General features: G+C 54.1%; 1 protein-coding gene across 1 annotated transcript; it reads right to left on the bottom strand.

The window, feature by feature from the left end:
* Positions 1-9,219: 9,219 nt before the first annotated feature.
* On the bottom strand, positions 9,220-13,232 carry LOC310888987 (uncharacterized protein; the record flags this gene model as incomplete). The annotated part of the gene is made up of 6 exons (XM_083815940.1): positions 12,359-13,232; positions 12,067-12,204; positions 11,369-11,532; positions 10,384-10,795; positions 9,679-9,857; positions 9,220-9,328 (listed from the first exon to the last, which is right to left on the bottom strand). The coding sequence occupies exons 2-6, from the start codon at positions 12,178-12,180 to the stop codon at positions 9,220-9,222; spliced, it is 978 nt and encodes a 325-aa protein (XP_083672066.1). The 5' UTR covers positions 12,181-12,204; positions 12,359-13,232.
* Between the last annotated feature and the right edge of the window lie 2,624 nt (positions 13,233-15,856).

Below are 15,856 nucleotides of genomic sequence, written 5' to 3'. Positions count from 1 at the left end.
ATGATTTTCTTGTCCGTGTGCCTGAAAATGGTTTTCAGGATTAGCTGTCCCATCACTTTCCCAGGGACTGAGGTGAAGCTGACTCGCCTATAGTTCCCTCCTCCTTCTTCTCACCCTTCGTAAAGATAGGAGTGATGTTTTCTTTCCACCAGTCTTTGGGCACTTTTCCCAATCACTGTGACTGACCAAGGATTATCAAGGATGGCCATGACATCTGCCAGTTCCCTGAGTGTTTGTGGGTGCATCCAGTCAGGGCCTGTGGGCTTATATATGTCCAGTTTCCTTAAGTACTCTCTGACCTGATCCTCATCTATCAAGGGTTCATCCTCCATGTTCCAGCTTATCCCCTTGGTTTCTAGGACCTGGGATTACTAAAGGTCAGTCTTCCTAGTGAAGACTGAGAAAAAGTAGATCTTCAGTACTGTGGTGGTTTTACTCGGGTGGGCAGCCGAGTTCCACCACGGCCGCTCTCTCACTCCCCCTCCTCAAAGGGGAAGGGGGAGAAAATATGACACAAAGAGCTCAAGGTTTGAGATAAGGGTGATTTAATTAAAGGAAAAATAAAGAGGAAGAAAAAACAAACAAACAAAAAAAAGGCTGTGCGGAAGCACAGAGAGAGAAAAGCAGTTACTCTCTACTTCCCATCAATGAACGATGTTCGGCCACGTCCCAGGAAGCAGGGCCTCAATACGCATAGTGGTTGTTTGGGAGGACAGATGCTTCCACAACAAGAGCCCCCCCATCTCCTTCCCCTTCCCCACCTTTTATCGCAGACTGTGACATCATGTGGCATGGAATATCCGTTTGAGTGGTTTAGGTCAGCTGCCCTAGTGATGTCCCCACCAGCGAGGAGGCTGCTGGTGCACAGGGAGCAGGGAGGGGACATGGCCAGGACAGCTGACCCCAGCTGGCCAAAGGGATGTCTGTAGTGGGTTTACGTGGCAAGGTTTTGGTAGCTGGGGGCCATAGGGGTGGCTTCTGTGAGAAGGATCTAGAAGCTGCCCCATGGTTGGTAAGGGCCCCACTGCTGACCAGAGCCGAGCCAATAAGTGATGTTGTTTTGCGCTTCTGTGAGAGCATATTTAAGATGGAAAAAAAAAAAACGCTGCGCCGCACAGCAGCTGGGAGAGTGAGAGGAGTGAGGAACAGCCCTGCAGGCACCAAGGTCAGTGAAGAAGGAGGGGGAGAGGTGCTCCGGGCGCCAGAGCAGAAGTCCCCTGTGGCCTGTGGTGAGGACCATGGTGGAGCAGGCTGTCCCCCTGCAGCCCATGGAGTACCACGGTGGAGTAGGGTTCCACACTGCAGCCCCTGGAGGAGACCACGGTGGAGCAGGTGGACCTGCACCGACGGAGGCTGTGGCCTGTGGAGGACCCCTGCCAGAGCAGATTCCGGGCCGGACCTGTAGCCCATGGAGAGGAGACCATGCAGGAGCAGGTGACCCGGCAGCAGCTGCTGCCCGTGGGGGATCCAGTTTGGAGCAATTTGCTCCTGAGGGATGGACCCCGTGGTACGGACCTGTATCTGGAGAAGTTCTTGAAGAGCTGCTGCCTGTGGGCAGCCCACACCACATCAGTTCATCAAGGACAGCATCCTGTGGGAGGGACCCCACAGCACAGGGGACGAGAGTGACCGAGAAGGAGCGGCGGCGAAGAAGCGCTATAGACTGACCATAACCCCCATTCCCCCATTCCCCTGCACCACTTGGGTGGGGAGGTGGAAGAGGGTGGATGGGGGGGAAGGTGCTTTTGGTTTCTTTCCTTTGTTTCTCGCTTCTCTAGCTTGTTAGTAGTAGGCAATAAATCTTACTGTCTCCCTATGCTGAGTCTGTTTTGCCCGTCACAATAACTACTGTGTGATCTCCTCGTCCTTATCTCAACCCTTGAGCCCTTTTCATTGTATTTTCTCCTCATTCCTCTTTGAGGAGGGGGAGTGAGAGAGCAGTTGTGGTGGAGCTCGGCCGCCCACCTGAGTAAAACCACCACAATCCTTTTTGGCACCCAACATGGGGCTTGAGGAATTTGAGATAAGGATGATAGTTGAGAGAAATAATGGGCAAAACATGGACTGGATGATTGTTACGAATGTAAAAGTTGTGACGAATTTAAGAAAGCAGTAATTGTGAAGGAATATGTTTCATGTTAGTGTGGTGAAGGGACGAGGGATGGTGTGTGTGTAAATTGTCCACCTCGTCGGTGTTGTGATGTTATGTTTATTTTGGTGTGGGGAATTCTTTTTCTTTTTTGATGTAAGTGAAGTTTGTGAGGATTGTGATAATTGTAAAGGGAGAGTATATTGTGATTATTCTTAAATATGCTTTTCACAGAGGCGAGGGGTGGAATGTAGTGGGTTTACGTGGCAAGGTTTTGGTAGCAGGGGGACAGGACACCACAATGTCCCATAGCATGTGGTGTCTTGTGGGACAATAACTTGGGGCAGGGTGGGGAGGTTGGCAGGAGAGGTCATTTTTGCTGAGGGATAAGGTGGGCATCAGTCAGCTTGTGGTGACCAGTTGCATTGTGCATCACCTGCTTTGTTTATTCTTGTTATTGTTTTCTTAGATGAGACCCCCCCCACCTCCTTCCCTTTTCCCACCTTTTATTGCAGACTGTGACATCATATGGCATGGAATATCCCTTTGAGTGGTTTAGGTCAGCTGCCCTGGTGATGTCCCCTCCCCACCTCTTTCCCACCCCCAGCCTGCTAGGAGCCTCGCACAGGCTCACTTTAGTCTTCAGAGTATGCCTTCATATTATTGGCCCCACACTTCAGCCTCAAGCTGTTTGTGCTTGAGGGCCATCAGTATTCTGTGACGTCTTTCCTCTATCTGAGTGCGCACAGTGCGCACTCCCTGCAGGTAAGGGAAACACAACCGCGTGCTGCGTTAGCCTCGTGGGGCTGGGCGCAGGCAGGAGCACATGGGGCAACATTTGTCTTCTGTGTAGCGGCTGACTGGTGGGCTAGAGGAACCTTCCTTACTTGTGTTGTGGCAGGCTCGTGAGTCTGTCTCAGGGAGCGTAGAGTATGCTTCCACCAGTCAATTTCCCTCTCTGACTCCCTGACGCTCCTTAGCTACTCACCTCCTCCTGAAGCTCCGCCACCAGGCTGAGCAATTCTTCCACCTGGGCACACCTCCCACAGGCATACCCACCGCTGCTGCCGTCGGACACCAACAGACGATTCGGGCACACCCAAGACCTGGACGGCCGCATGTTTCCCCAAGACCGGTGTCTGGGTAGCCACATTGGTGACTGTGGCTGGAGAGGCTGCAAGAGGTGCGGAGGCCGTGGTTTTCTTCCTGGTGGATACCATGGCTGGGCTCTTCATGAGCAGGTTATAACCACCGTTGGGAAAGACCGTTGGAAAAAAGCGGTGAGGTTTTGCCAAAGTCTGAGCAAACCATGTCGTAACAAGTTGGAGGCTGCAGTAAGCCTCCATGCCAGTCAGGCCCAGCTTAGTTGCATATGCTCCTTCAAAGTGTTCTTCCAGAGCAGGGCTGTTTTCTTCATGCTGCTTTTGATGTTCAAGTGAATTCTTTGTTTTCAAACTTAACAGAATCACTGAATCATAGATCAGAGAATGGTTGAGGTTGGACGGGACCTCTGGAGGTCTCCTGGTCCAACAGCACCCCACTGCCCTGCTCAAGCAGGGCCATCTACAGCAGGTTGCCTAGGAGCATGTGCAGGCCGCTTTTGAGGATCTCCGCGGAGGGAGACTCCACAGCCTCTCTGGGCACCCTGTGCCAGTGCTCTGTCACAGATGGCCGTTACCTCTGGGTGTGGCTGTTTTATTTTATTTATTTTATTATTTTATTTTATTTTATTTTATTTTATTTTATTTTATTTTATTTTATTTTATTTTATTTTATTTTATTTTATTTTATTTTATTTTATTTTATTTTATTTTATTTTATTTTATTTATTTTATTTTATTTTATTTCATTTTATTATTTCATTTCATTTCATTTTATTGTACTTTATTTTATTGTATTTATTTTACCATATGCTGTGTTTATTCTAGTTTGCCTTGTCCTTCACAACACCAGTCCCATCTTCTCTGAATTTCCCCCGATGTTGCACTTGTGTTTAGGCTGTTAGTTGTAAGGAGGACACATTTGGGACTGCACTTCCTTCTGTGAGGCTGGGTTAAGCTCTGAATTACACACTTGCTGAATATTAATAGCAGTGTGGTAGCAGCAGAGCATTTGTGCAGCTCAGTACTCAAATCTCCTTCTGCAGGCTTGCACTTCAGCCATTAGTCCCCCTGTCTATATCCAATGCCCTCTTCTTGTCTTCCAAGCCAGTCCTTTCACCACATAATTTTAAGAGGCCTATCAAGCGTGACTTCCTCCTGGTGAATCCGAGGAAACTGGGGGTGCACAGGGAGCTGGGAGGGGACACAGCCAGGACAGCTGACCCCAACTGGCCAAAGGGATGTCCCATAGCATGTGGTGCCATGTGGGACAATAACACTGGGGGGGTTGGCGGGAGAGGCCACTGTTGCTGAGCAACAAGGTGGGCATCAGTTGGCTTGTGGTGACCAGTTGCATTGTGCATCACCTGCTTCGTTTATTCTTGTTACTGCTTTTTTTTTTTTGCTTTTTTTTTTCCTTTCTTTATTCCTTTTTAAACTGTCCTGATCTCAACCCTTTTTCATCACATTTTCTCCTCACTTTCCTTTGAGTAGGGGGAGGGCGAGAGACCGGTGTGGTAAAGTTTAGCTAGCCATCACTGTGAAAGCACCTCACGGCTAACGGTGTTTTCTTTAGCTAATCAGAATTTTCCCTGCTACTGCTTGTTTTTGCTGCCTCCCATCTCTTTGCTAAACATTTCTAGAAAGACTCTGTCTCCATCTTGTTCATGACTATCGACAAGGAGCTGAATATACCTATAAGATTCCCCCTTACATTTCTCTTTTTCTAAACTAAACAAACCCAGATTTTTCATTCTGTCATATGTGACACCCCTGTAACCATCCTCGGAGACCTTAATTTTGCTCATCCCAAATTCTCAATATCTGGGTGATTCCAAACCTGGAGCAGGCATAGTCCTAAAACTGTTGAATAGGGGGGAATCAGTTTTTCCTACTGCCTATGTACAATTTCCATAGATGTGTATGCACACACTACATACATACAAATGCATATAGTATGTATGTGTATATATATATAGGTATATAGGTATAGTTTGTCTGCAACGGAGTCACAGTACAGAATTTGTAGCTAAGAAAAAGCGCGTCAAGAACTGGGGCTGATTTTAGAAGGGTGTATGTGTGCCTTAATGAACAGGAGTAGTATCCGATCATGTTTACTAAAAGAAGTAGGCAGAGGCAGTGAGATTTATTCCGATGGGATTGATAGCAAGTACAGGTATTTTAAAGACCTCTAGTTTAGGCAAGCAAAAGGAATCATAGAATGGCTTGGGTGGAAGGGCCCTCAAAGGTCACCTAGTTCCAGCCCCCTGCCACAGGCAGCGACGCCCCCCACCAGATCAGGTTGCTCAGGGCCTCATCTCAGTAGCTGAGGTCAGTTGCGTCGCAGCAGAGCAGCCGCAGCCGCAGCCGCAGCCGCAGGCCCAGCGCCCGACCAGGAGTTACAGGGGGATCTCGGGCCCCTGCTTCGCCAGGGGTGGCCCGGGTGGCCCGGGCGGCCCGCCACAGCAGCGCAACCAGGCCGCAGCCGCCAGCTCTCAGGAGAGAGGCTGAGGGGAGCGGGCGTCGCCAGGGCAGCGGTGACCGCGGTGACTGCGCGCACGGCCTCTGCCTCGAAACAGCCTCCGGGAGGGCGGGGACGCGTCGCTGCCCACTGCGAGCAGGGAGGGGCCAGCAGCGCGTGAGTACCGCCCACACCGACGGTCACTGGCTGAGAGGAGCGGCCCCGAGGCAGGCACATCCCGCAGCTCAGCGCAGCCGAGGGGGGGATCGCGACGCGCAGGGGGGTTCCTGCATCGAGGCATCCCCAGGGAGCGGAGGGAGTCGCCAGCACCCGCAGCCCTCAGAAGAGCAGCCGACGAGGCTCACACAAACCCAGCAGCGGTGGTGGCTAGTATAACTCTTCCAGGTTGGACCAACCAACCGTCTATATTAGAACCAGTGCCACCAAAAAAGCACGAAGGCTGTTAGCAATTGGAGATTGCTGTCTGAGAGGCACTGAAGCACCCATTTGCTGTCCAGACAATCTTGCCAGAGAAGTTTGCTGTCTGCCATGGGCCTGCATTTGTGATACCATGAAGAGGCTACCAGGCCTGTTGAAGCAAGAGGACTGGCAGCCATTCCTCCTGTTTTGTGTGTGGTCAAATGAGGCTGCAATGAGGAGACTCCAGAACATCAAAAGGGACTTTCTGTGCCCTGGAAAGGTGTTGAAGGGATCAGGAGCAGAGGAAGTGTTCTTCGACACATGAACCATTCACCGTGAGAAGAGCTTCAAGCATGTTGCCTGTGCCATCCACCTCCAGCACGCAGTCAGTAAAGAAGTTCACGGTGACCACTTTTCTTTGCACAGTAAGAATGCCGATACCCTTGAAGAAGAATTCCACATCCTTTTTCTCCAGCAGGGCACCAGCGAAGAGAAGCATGTTCTCGTGGATGCACTGCTCTACTCTTTGTCATCAGAAGTGGATGTCTGAGGCAATCTGCTCAAAGTCCAGTGGAGCAAGTAGTGTCTCAGCTAGAAAACAACCTTTTCTTTTTTTTGGACATTCAACCTGGAAAAGCAGCCTACTTCTATTGAAGGTCTTAAGTGATGACAGGGAGTGTGGAGAAAACCCCAAAGGAATCCCGCAAGAGAATCCAAGAATCTCCCCAAAGCAGGAGAATGGGTCTGTGGGCCCACAAATTATAGCAGAATCCTGCTTGTCATTCCCGGCCATTGCTGCAAAGCAGCAAGTCCCTGGTGGCAGACGGTCCTCATCAGCACTGGGAGAAGCCCTGTGCCGCAGGGCCCAAAGTCCCCCTGTGCGAGCTGCCCTCCACCGGGAGAGGTGGCTCGCAAACATGGGAGCAGTACTGGGAGTTGCAGGGCTTCTCCTCTCCTCTTTTGTGTAAAAAAAGGCCATGCACGGAGCAGCGTGGTCAGTCCAGCTGGCAGCAGGCACCAGCACTCTTTATTTGGCAGGTCACCCTTTGGAAGGCACTCTTCACACCCTTGCTGACAGCTCTCACACTGCAAAGGGGGGTTCCTGCATCAAGGCCTGTCCAGAACTGTGGCTACACAGGTCTCTGGCTGCAGGGAGTGCGAGAGCCTGCTGCTGCCGTGGGAGAGCGGCAGGTATTCCATCTGCGTGAGGTGTGAACCAGTTGAAGATCTGCTCGGCACATTGGCAGAGCTGAAGGAGGAGGTTGAGAGACTGAAGGCTATCAGGGACTGTGAGCTGGAGATCGACTGGTGGAGTAGCTCCGTGGTGTGCCAGAGGGAGAGGCACCAGGGAGATACTCCACAGTTGGTGGTGGACCCCCTTCCCGGTCCCTGTTGGGCAGAGGAGGGGGACCTGAGGGATAGGGACGCTTGGGAGAGGGTCCCTGCTCCGCATCGTGGGCAGACACCCCCTCTGCCTACCTCGCGTCCCCAGGTCCCCCTAAAGAATAAGTTTGCAGCACTGTACATTAAAGGGGTGGTAAGTGGGGATGCGCAGGAAGGTTCCCCCAAGAGGTTACCAAGGACAAGGCAGTGGACTCCATGCATTCAGACTGCCTCTGCCAGGAAAGCAAGAAGGGTGGTTGTGGTGGGTGACTCCCTTCTCAGAGGAACAGAGGGCCCTATTTGCAGACCATACCTGAGCCGTAAGGAAGAGTGCTGCCTACTTGGGGCCCAGGTCAGGGACATAACTAGAAAACGCCCAGAGCTGGGTCACCCCACTGATTACTACCCATTACTCATAGTTCAGGCGGGCAGTGGTGAAATCGCTTAGAGAAGCCTGAGAACCATGAAAGGAGATTTCAGGGGTTTAGAGCGAATAGTTCAAGGAGCGGGAGCGCAAGTGGGGATTTCTTCTATACCTTCTGGAGAGGTGAAGGACATGGAGCGGGCTAGGAAAACACAGGTAATGAATAATTGGCTGAGAGGCTGGCATTGAGACAGGAACTTTGGGTTCTTTGACCATGGGGCAGTTTACTTGACCCCTGGTCTGTTGTCAGTGGATGGAACTCACCTGTCTCAAAGGGGGAAATGAATCTTAGCGCAGGAGCTAGCAGGACTCATTGAGAGCTTTAAACTAGCTATGATGGGGGAAGGGGATAAAACAGGGCTCACCAGAGGAGGGCCTAGAAGAACAGTGCTGAAGCTGGGAGTGAGGCAGATGTCTCAGAAGTGCATCTACACCAATGCACGCAGCATGGGTAACAAACAGGAGGAGCTGGAAGTGATTGTGTGGCAGGCTAACTATGACCTAGCTGCTATAACCGAAACATGGTGGGATCACTCCCAAGACTGGAGTACTGTGATGGACGGCTACAAGCTCTTCAGAAGGGATAGACAAGGAAGGAAGGGTGGTGGTGTGGCTCTTTATATTAAAGAGTGTCTTGGTGTTGAAGAGCTTGGGGTTGGGAATGATAAAGTTGAGTGTCTATGGATAAGGATCGGGGGAAGGCCTGCAGGAGTGACATTTTGGTGGGGGTCTGTTATAGACCGCCTAATCAGGATGAAGAGATGGATGAGACATTCTATGAGCAGTTTGCAGAAGTTGCAGTATCACCAGCAATCGTTCTCATGGGAGACTTCAATCCAAGAATCTCCCCAAAGCAGGAGAATGGGCCTGTGGGCCCACAAATTGTAAAACGGATGTCAAGGAAGGTGTACCACAGACAGAAACCTGCTTGTCATTGCCGGCCATTGCTGCAAAGCAGCAAGCCCCTGGCGGCAGATGGTCCTCGTCAGCACTGGGAGAAGCCCTCTGCCACAGGGCCCAAGGTCCCCCTGCACGAGCTGCCCTCCACCGGGAGAGGTGGGAGGGACCATGGGAGCTGTACAGGGAGTTGCAGGGCTTCTCCTCTCCTCTTTTGTGCAAAAAAAAGGCCATGCAGGGAGCAGTGTGGTTAGTCCAGCTGGCAGCAGGCACCAGCACTCTTTATTGGTCAGGTCACCCTTTGGAAGGCGCTCTTCACACCCCTTGCTGACAGCTCTCACACTGCAAAGGGGGCAGCACCATGAGCAGAGGTGGGAGCTTCTGCTGGAGTGTCCCTGGTACTGGTGCTGGTGCCTGCCTCAGCTTTCGATGTTGGAGTTGATGGCTACGGCCTCTGCAGCTGGAAGCTGCAGGGCCGTTTGTGGTTTCCTGGCGTGGACGGCACGCCCTGGGCCTTCTCACGGTGGTCCAAGAGCCTTGTCTTCTCCCCTTTCCTGCAGGATCCAAAAGAAAGGCCATCAACTTGGGTGGGGAAGAAAGGACAGTAATGTCCCAAGGCCTCACTCAGGCCCCTAGCTGTGGGATGTGTTGCTACGTCCCATGCAGACGCCCACCATCAGACACGGCCCCCTTGGCCCTTTGCACCCACAGCCTTCCCCTCGGGACCTGTGTCATGGCTCGGTTGTGGGGTGCAGAGAGGCCCCCGGGCATGGCATCGCACCCAGCCCCTTCCCATGTTACAAGGAAGCGGAGGACTCCGAGCGCTGGGAACCCCAGCACACTGCTCCAGGGCTCATGGCCTCCAGGGCTCTTCCCAGGCTCAGCGGGGCTGGCACACACTTACTCTGTCTGTGCTCTCCTGGGGAGCTGCGGCTCTTCCTGCCCCCTCTCTGCTGCCTTCCGGCTCGTAGGGCTTTGGCCTTTCACATTGGGATTCAGCCTCTCCTTCAGCTTCTCATCGTACTCCTTTCTTAAGAGGAAGGACGGACGTCGGTCACAGTCCATAGTGTGGTGGAAGTTCTTCTGCAAAACGAGAAGAGAGTCTCCTAAAGAACTGCTGCAAGGAGCTGAGGCTGTCCCTCCCAGTGCATGCCTATACTGAGCAGCAGGGGGCAATCCTCTCCAATGGGGTCTGCTACCAACAGCCAGCTCTTTCAAGGCTGCAGCCCTTGCTCCCTGAGCCCAGGGCAGGGCCCGCCTTTTCTGTCTGGGGGGGGTGCTTCTGCCGCGTTAGGTGCCTCGTACAAGCTCACTTTAGTCTTCAGGGCGCAGGTACTGAGGGCACTGATCCCTCACAGGGAGGTACAGTCCCTCGGCAGACCCGTGCCCATGCCCAGCTCGCTGCTGGCTTGGCCCTTTGCTCCTTGCAACAGCTCCTCCCGCACAGCAACGCGCAGGGGAGTGGACAAATAGCAGGCCCCTGCCTGGCCAGGTGGTGACCACAGCGCTGCTGTGCCGGAGACCTGCGCTGCTCCCCTCCCTCCCAAGGAGTGCGGAAATGCCTGCTTGGGGCTTTTTTTTTCCTGGGGGCTCTGACTGCATGCCATACCTGTCTTCGCTCAAAGATCTGTTTCTGTATGCTGGAATCGTATTTATCCCATGATTCAGCTTTAATTCTTTTGAGCCTGTGGGCCATTAGTATTTGTTCCCGTCTTTCCTCTCTCAGAGCACGCATATAGTACGCTCCCTGCAGGTAAGGGAAACACAACCGTGTGTAGCGTTTGTCTCTGGGGCTGGGCACAGGCAGGAGCACAGGGACGGTGGGCAGCAACAGCTGCCGTTTCTGCCCTGCCCTGGAGTCCCCAGGGGGAAACGGGGCTGGCAAATGTCTATGGCGTACCGTGGTTGCAGTTTTCTGAGCAGAAAAACCCAGGCGCTCAGGGGGCCTAGGCTGTAGACGAGCTAGAGGTGTTGGCTTCTTCAATTCCTTCTCAGACCTCTCGTGAATTGGTGGCTCGAATCTAAAAAGACACAGCAGGCTTAGCTTCTGGGAGTACTCTTGGAGGCCGTTTCTAAGAGCTGGGCTCGCAGCTCACACCTTAGCTCCAGCAGCACAAGGTGCTTGTGCAGGAGGAAGACCACGTCTCCACCAGGACAACAGCTGTCCCTTTGATGTTTCCAGTGCTTTTTGGCATGAGCACATGCACTACGGCTGAGGGGAACATCTCACTGGCATAAAATCATCTCACTTCCCCCACTTGTGTGGGGAAGAAGGGACAGAAGTGTCCCAAGGCCTCACTCAGGCCCCTAGCTGTGGGATGTGTTGCAATGTCCCACACAGACGCCCACCATCAGACACGGCCCCCTTGGCCCTTTGCACCCACAGCCTTCCCCTCGGGACCTGTGCCATGCCTTGGCCTTGTGGTGCAGAGAGGCCCCTGGGGGGTGGCATCGCACCCAGCTCCTTGCCTTGTCACGAGGAAGGGGAGGACTCCGAGCCCAGGGAACCCTAGAACACTCTCACGGTCTCAGGGCCTCCAGGGCTGTTCCCAGGCTCAGCGGGGCTGGTGCACATTCACTCTCTCTGTGCTCACCTGGGGAGCTGTGGCTCTTCCTTCCACCCATCTGATGCTTTCTGATTTCCAGGGCTTTGGCCTTTGTCATTCTCTTTCATCCTCTCCTTCAGCTTCTTGTCGTACTCCTTTCTCAACAGGCAGGAAGGACGTCGGCCACATTCCAGCTGGTGGTAGACGGGGTTCTGCAAAACCAGAAGAGAGTCTCCTAAAGAACTGCTGCACAGAGCTGAGGCTACCCTTTCCAGGGCACTCCTGCAGTAAATGGCGCTGAGCAGCAGCGGGCTACCCTCTCCAATGGGGTCTCTTTCCAACAGCCAGCGCTTTCAAGGCTGCAGCCCTTGCTCCCTGAGCCCAGGGCAGGGCCTGCCTTTTCTGCATGCGAGTGCGCTTCTGCTGAGTTAGGTGCCTCACACAGGCTCACTTTAGTCTTGAGAGCGCAGGTACTGTGGGCACTGATCCCTCGCAGGGATGTATGGTCCCTCGGCAGACCCGTGCCCATGCCCAGCTCGCTGCTGGCTTTGCCCTTTGCTTCTTGCAACAGCTACTTCCGCACGGCAACGCGCAGGGGAGCGGGCAGACAGCAGGCACCTGCCTGGCCAGGTGGTGACCAGAACACTGCTGTGCCAGAGACCTGCACTGCTCACCTCCCTCCCAAGGAGTGGGGAAATGCCTGCTGGGGGCATTTCTTTCATGGGGGCTCTGAATGCATGACATACCTTTTCTCGCTCCCTGCTCCTACTCCGTAGGATTGCATCGTATTCCCCCCAGATTTCATCCTCAACCTGTTTGCGCTCGTGGGCCATCAGTATTCTGTGCCGTCTTTCTTCCATCTGAGCACGCACAGAGCGCGCCCTCTGCAGGCAAGGGAAACACAACCGAGTGCAGCGTTAGTCTCCTGGGGCTGGGCACAGGCAGGAGCACAGGGACGGTGGGCAGCAACAGCTGCTGCTTCTGCCCTGCTCTGGAGTCTCCAAGGGCAAACGGGGCTGGCAAATGGCTATAGCGTACCGTTGTTGGAGGGTCCTGAGGTTTATCCGGGCGCTCAGGGGGTGTAGGCTGTGGATGAGCTGGAGGTGTTGGCTTCTTCAGCTCCTTCTCAGACCTCTTGTGAATTGGTGGCTCGAATCTAAAAAGACACAGCAGGCTGAGCTTCTGGGAGTACTCTTGGAGGCCGTTTCTAAGAGCTGGGCTCGCAGCTCACACCTTAGCTCCAGCAGCACAAGGTGCTTGTGCAGGAGGAAGACCACGTCTCCACCAGGACAACAGCTGTCCCTTTGATGTTTCCAGTGCCTTTTGGCATGAGCACATGCACTGCATCCAAGGGAAACATCTCACTGGCACAAAACCATCTCACTTCCCTCACTTGTGTGGGGAAGAAGGGACAGAAGTGTCCCAAGGCCTCATTCAGGCCCTTAGCTGTGGGATCTGTTGCTTCATCCCACACGGACGGACACCGTCAGACATGGCCCCCTTGGCCCTTTGCACCCACAGCCTTCCCCTGGGACCTGTGTCATGCCTCGGCCTGGGGGTGCAGAGAGGCCCCTGGGCGTGGCATCACACCCAGCTCCATCCGGTGTCACGAGGAAGGGGAGGACTCCGAGCGCTGGGATCCCCAGAACACTGCTCCAGGGCTTATGGCCTCCAGGGGGATTCCCAGGCCGCAGTTGTACCTGTGCACACTTACTCTCTCTGTGCTCTCCTCAGGGGCTGTGGGTCTTCGTGCCATCCCTCTGGTGCCTTCTGGCTCACAGGGCTTAGGCCTTCCTCATTCTCTTTCATCCTCTCCTTTACCTTCTCATCGTACTCCATTCTGACACGGAAGGAAGGATGTTGGTCACACTCCAGCGGGTGGCGGAAGTTTTTCTGCAAAACCAGAAGAGAGTTTCCTAAAGAACTGCTGCAAGGAGCTGAGGCTGCCCCTCCCAGTGCACTCCTGCAGCAAATGGCACTGAGCAGCAGCCAGCTACCTTCTCCAGTGGGGTCTCCTATGAACAGCCAGCGCTTTCAAGGCTGCAGCCCTTGCTCCCGGAGCACAGGGCAGGGACTGCCTTTTCTGCCTGGGGGTATGCTTCTGCTGAGTTAGGTGCCTCGCACAGGCTCACTTTAGTCTTCAGAGCGCAGGTACTGCGGGCTCTGATCCCTTGCAGAAAGGTACTGTCTCCCGGCAGACCTGTGCCCATGCCCAGCTCACTGCTGGCTTGGCCCTTTGCTCCTTTCAGCGTGCAGGGGTGTGGGCAGACAGCAGGCCCCTTGAGTGGCCAGGTGGTGACTGTAACGCTGCCATGCCGGAGACCTGCACTGCTCCCCTCCCTCCCAAGGAGTGGGGAAATGCCTGCTGGGGGCATTTTTTTCCTGGGGGCTCTGAATGCATGCCATACCTGCCTGTGCTCCATCATCAGCCTCTGCAACGTTGAATCATATTGGTTCCACGTTGCAGCCTCAAGCTTTTTGAGCTTATGGTCCATCAGTATACGGTGCCGTCTTTCTTCTATTTTAGTACGTACAGAGCGTACTCCCTGCTGACAAGGGAAACACAACCATATGCAGGGTTAGTCTCCTGGGGCTGGGCACAGGCAGGAGCACAGAGACGGTGGGCAGCAACAGCTGCTGCTTCTGCCCTGCTCTGGAGTCTCCAAGGGCAAACAGTGCTGGCAAATAACTATGGCGTACCGGTCTTGAAGAGTCCTGAGCAAAAGCCCTGTGCTCAGGGGGCTTAGGCTGTGGATGAGCTGGAGGTTTTGGCTTCTTCAGCTCCTCGTCAGACCTCTCATGAAGTGGTGGCAATAATCTAGAAAGACACAGCAGGCTTAGCTTCTGGGAGTACACTTGGAGACCGTTTCTAAGAGCTGGGCTTGCAGCTCACACCTTAGCTCCAGAAGCACAAGGTGCTTGTGCAGGGGGAAGACCACGTCTCCACCAGGACAACAGTTGTCCCTTTGATGTTTCCAGTGCTTTTTGGCATGAGCACATGCACTACGGCTGAGGGGAACATCTCACTGGCACAAAACCATCTCACTTCCCCCACTTGTGTGGGGGAGAAGGGACAGAAGTGTCCCAAGGCCTCACTCAGGCCCCTAGCTGTGGGATGTGTTGCAACGTCCCACACAGATGCCCACCATCAGACGCGACCCCCTTGGCCCTTTGCACCCACAGCCTTCCCCTCTGGACCTGTGTCAAGTCCCGGCCTGGGGGTGCGGAGAGGCCCCTGGGGGTGGCATCGCACCCTGCTCCTTTCCATGTCACGAGGAAGGGGAGGACGACAAGCCCTGGGAACCCCAGAACACGGCTCAGGGTCTCAGGGCCTCCAGGGCTCTTCCCAGGCCTCGGTTGGACCTGTGCACACTTACTCTGTCTGTGCTGTCCTCGGGGGCTGTGGCTCTTCGTGCCATCCCTGTGGTGCCTTCTGGCTCGTATGTCTTTGGCCTTTATCATTCTGCTTCATCCTCTCTTTGAGCATCTGATCGTACTCCTTTCTCACGATGTGGGAAGGACGTCGCAAGCACTTGAGCAATTGGCAGAAGGGTCTCTGCAAAACCAGAAGAGAGTCTCCTAAAGAACTGCTGCAAGGAGCTGAGGCTGCCCCTCCCAGTGCACTCCTGCAGCAAATGGCGCTGAGCAGCAGTGGGCTACCCTCTCCAACGGGGTCTGCTACCAACAGCCAGTGCTTTCAAGGCTACAGCCCTTGCTCCCGGAGCCCAGGGCACGGCCTGCCGTTTCTGCCTGGGGGTATGCTTCTGCTGAGTTAGGTGCCTCGCACAGGCTCACTTTAGTCTTCAGAGCGCAGGTACTGCGGGCTCTGATCCCTTGCAGAGAGGTACAGTCTCCCGGCAGACCCGTGCCCATGCCCAGCTCACTGCTGGCTTGGCCCTTTGCTCCTTTCAGCGTGCAGGGGTGTGGGCAGACAGCAGGCCCCTTGAGTGGCCAGGTGGTGACTGTAACGCTGCCATGCCGGAGACCTGCACTGCTCCCCTCCCTCCCAAGGAGGAGGGCAAATGCCTGCTGGGGGCATTTTTTCGTGGAGGCTCTGAAAACATGCCATGCTCCATGCTCCTACTCCATATGCATACATAGTATTGGTCCCACATTTCAGCTTCAATCTTTTTGAGCCTGTGGCCCATCAGTATGCGTTCCTGTCTTTCTTCTATCTGAGTGCACACAGAGCACACTCCCTGCAGGCAAGGGAAACACAACCGCGTACAGCATTAGTCTCCTGGGGCTGGGTACATGCAGGAGCACAGGGATGGTGGGCAGCATCAGCTGCTGCTTCTGCCTTGCTCTGGAGACCCCAAAGTGGAACGGGGCTGGCAAATACCTATGGCGTACCATTGTCGGAGGGTCCAGAGGAAAAGCCGTGGATGGCCGTGGATGAGCTGGAGGTTTTGGCTTCTTCAGCTCTTCCCCAGACCTCTCTTGAATTGGTGGCAGGAATCTAAAAAGACACAGCAGGCTTAGCTTATGGGAGTACTCTTGGAGGCAGTTTCTAAAAGCTGGGCTCGCAGCTCACAC

Source organism: Anser anser, assembly GCF_964211835.1.
Source record: "Anser anser genome assembly, chromosome: Z".
Lineage (NCBI taxonomy): Eukaryota > Metazoa > Chordata > Aves > Anseriformes > Anatidae > Anser > Anser anser.
The sequence above is the reverse complement of the archived record's forward strand: the minus strand, read 5'-3'. Positions and strand labels throughout refer to the sequence as shown.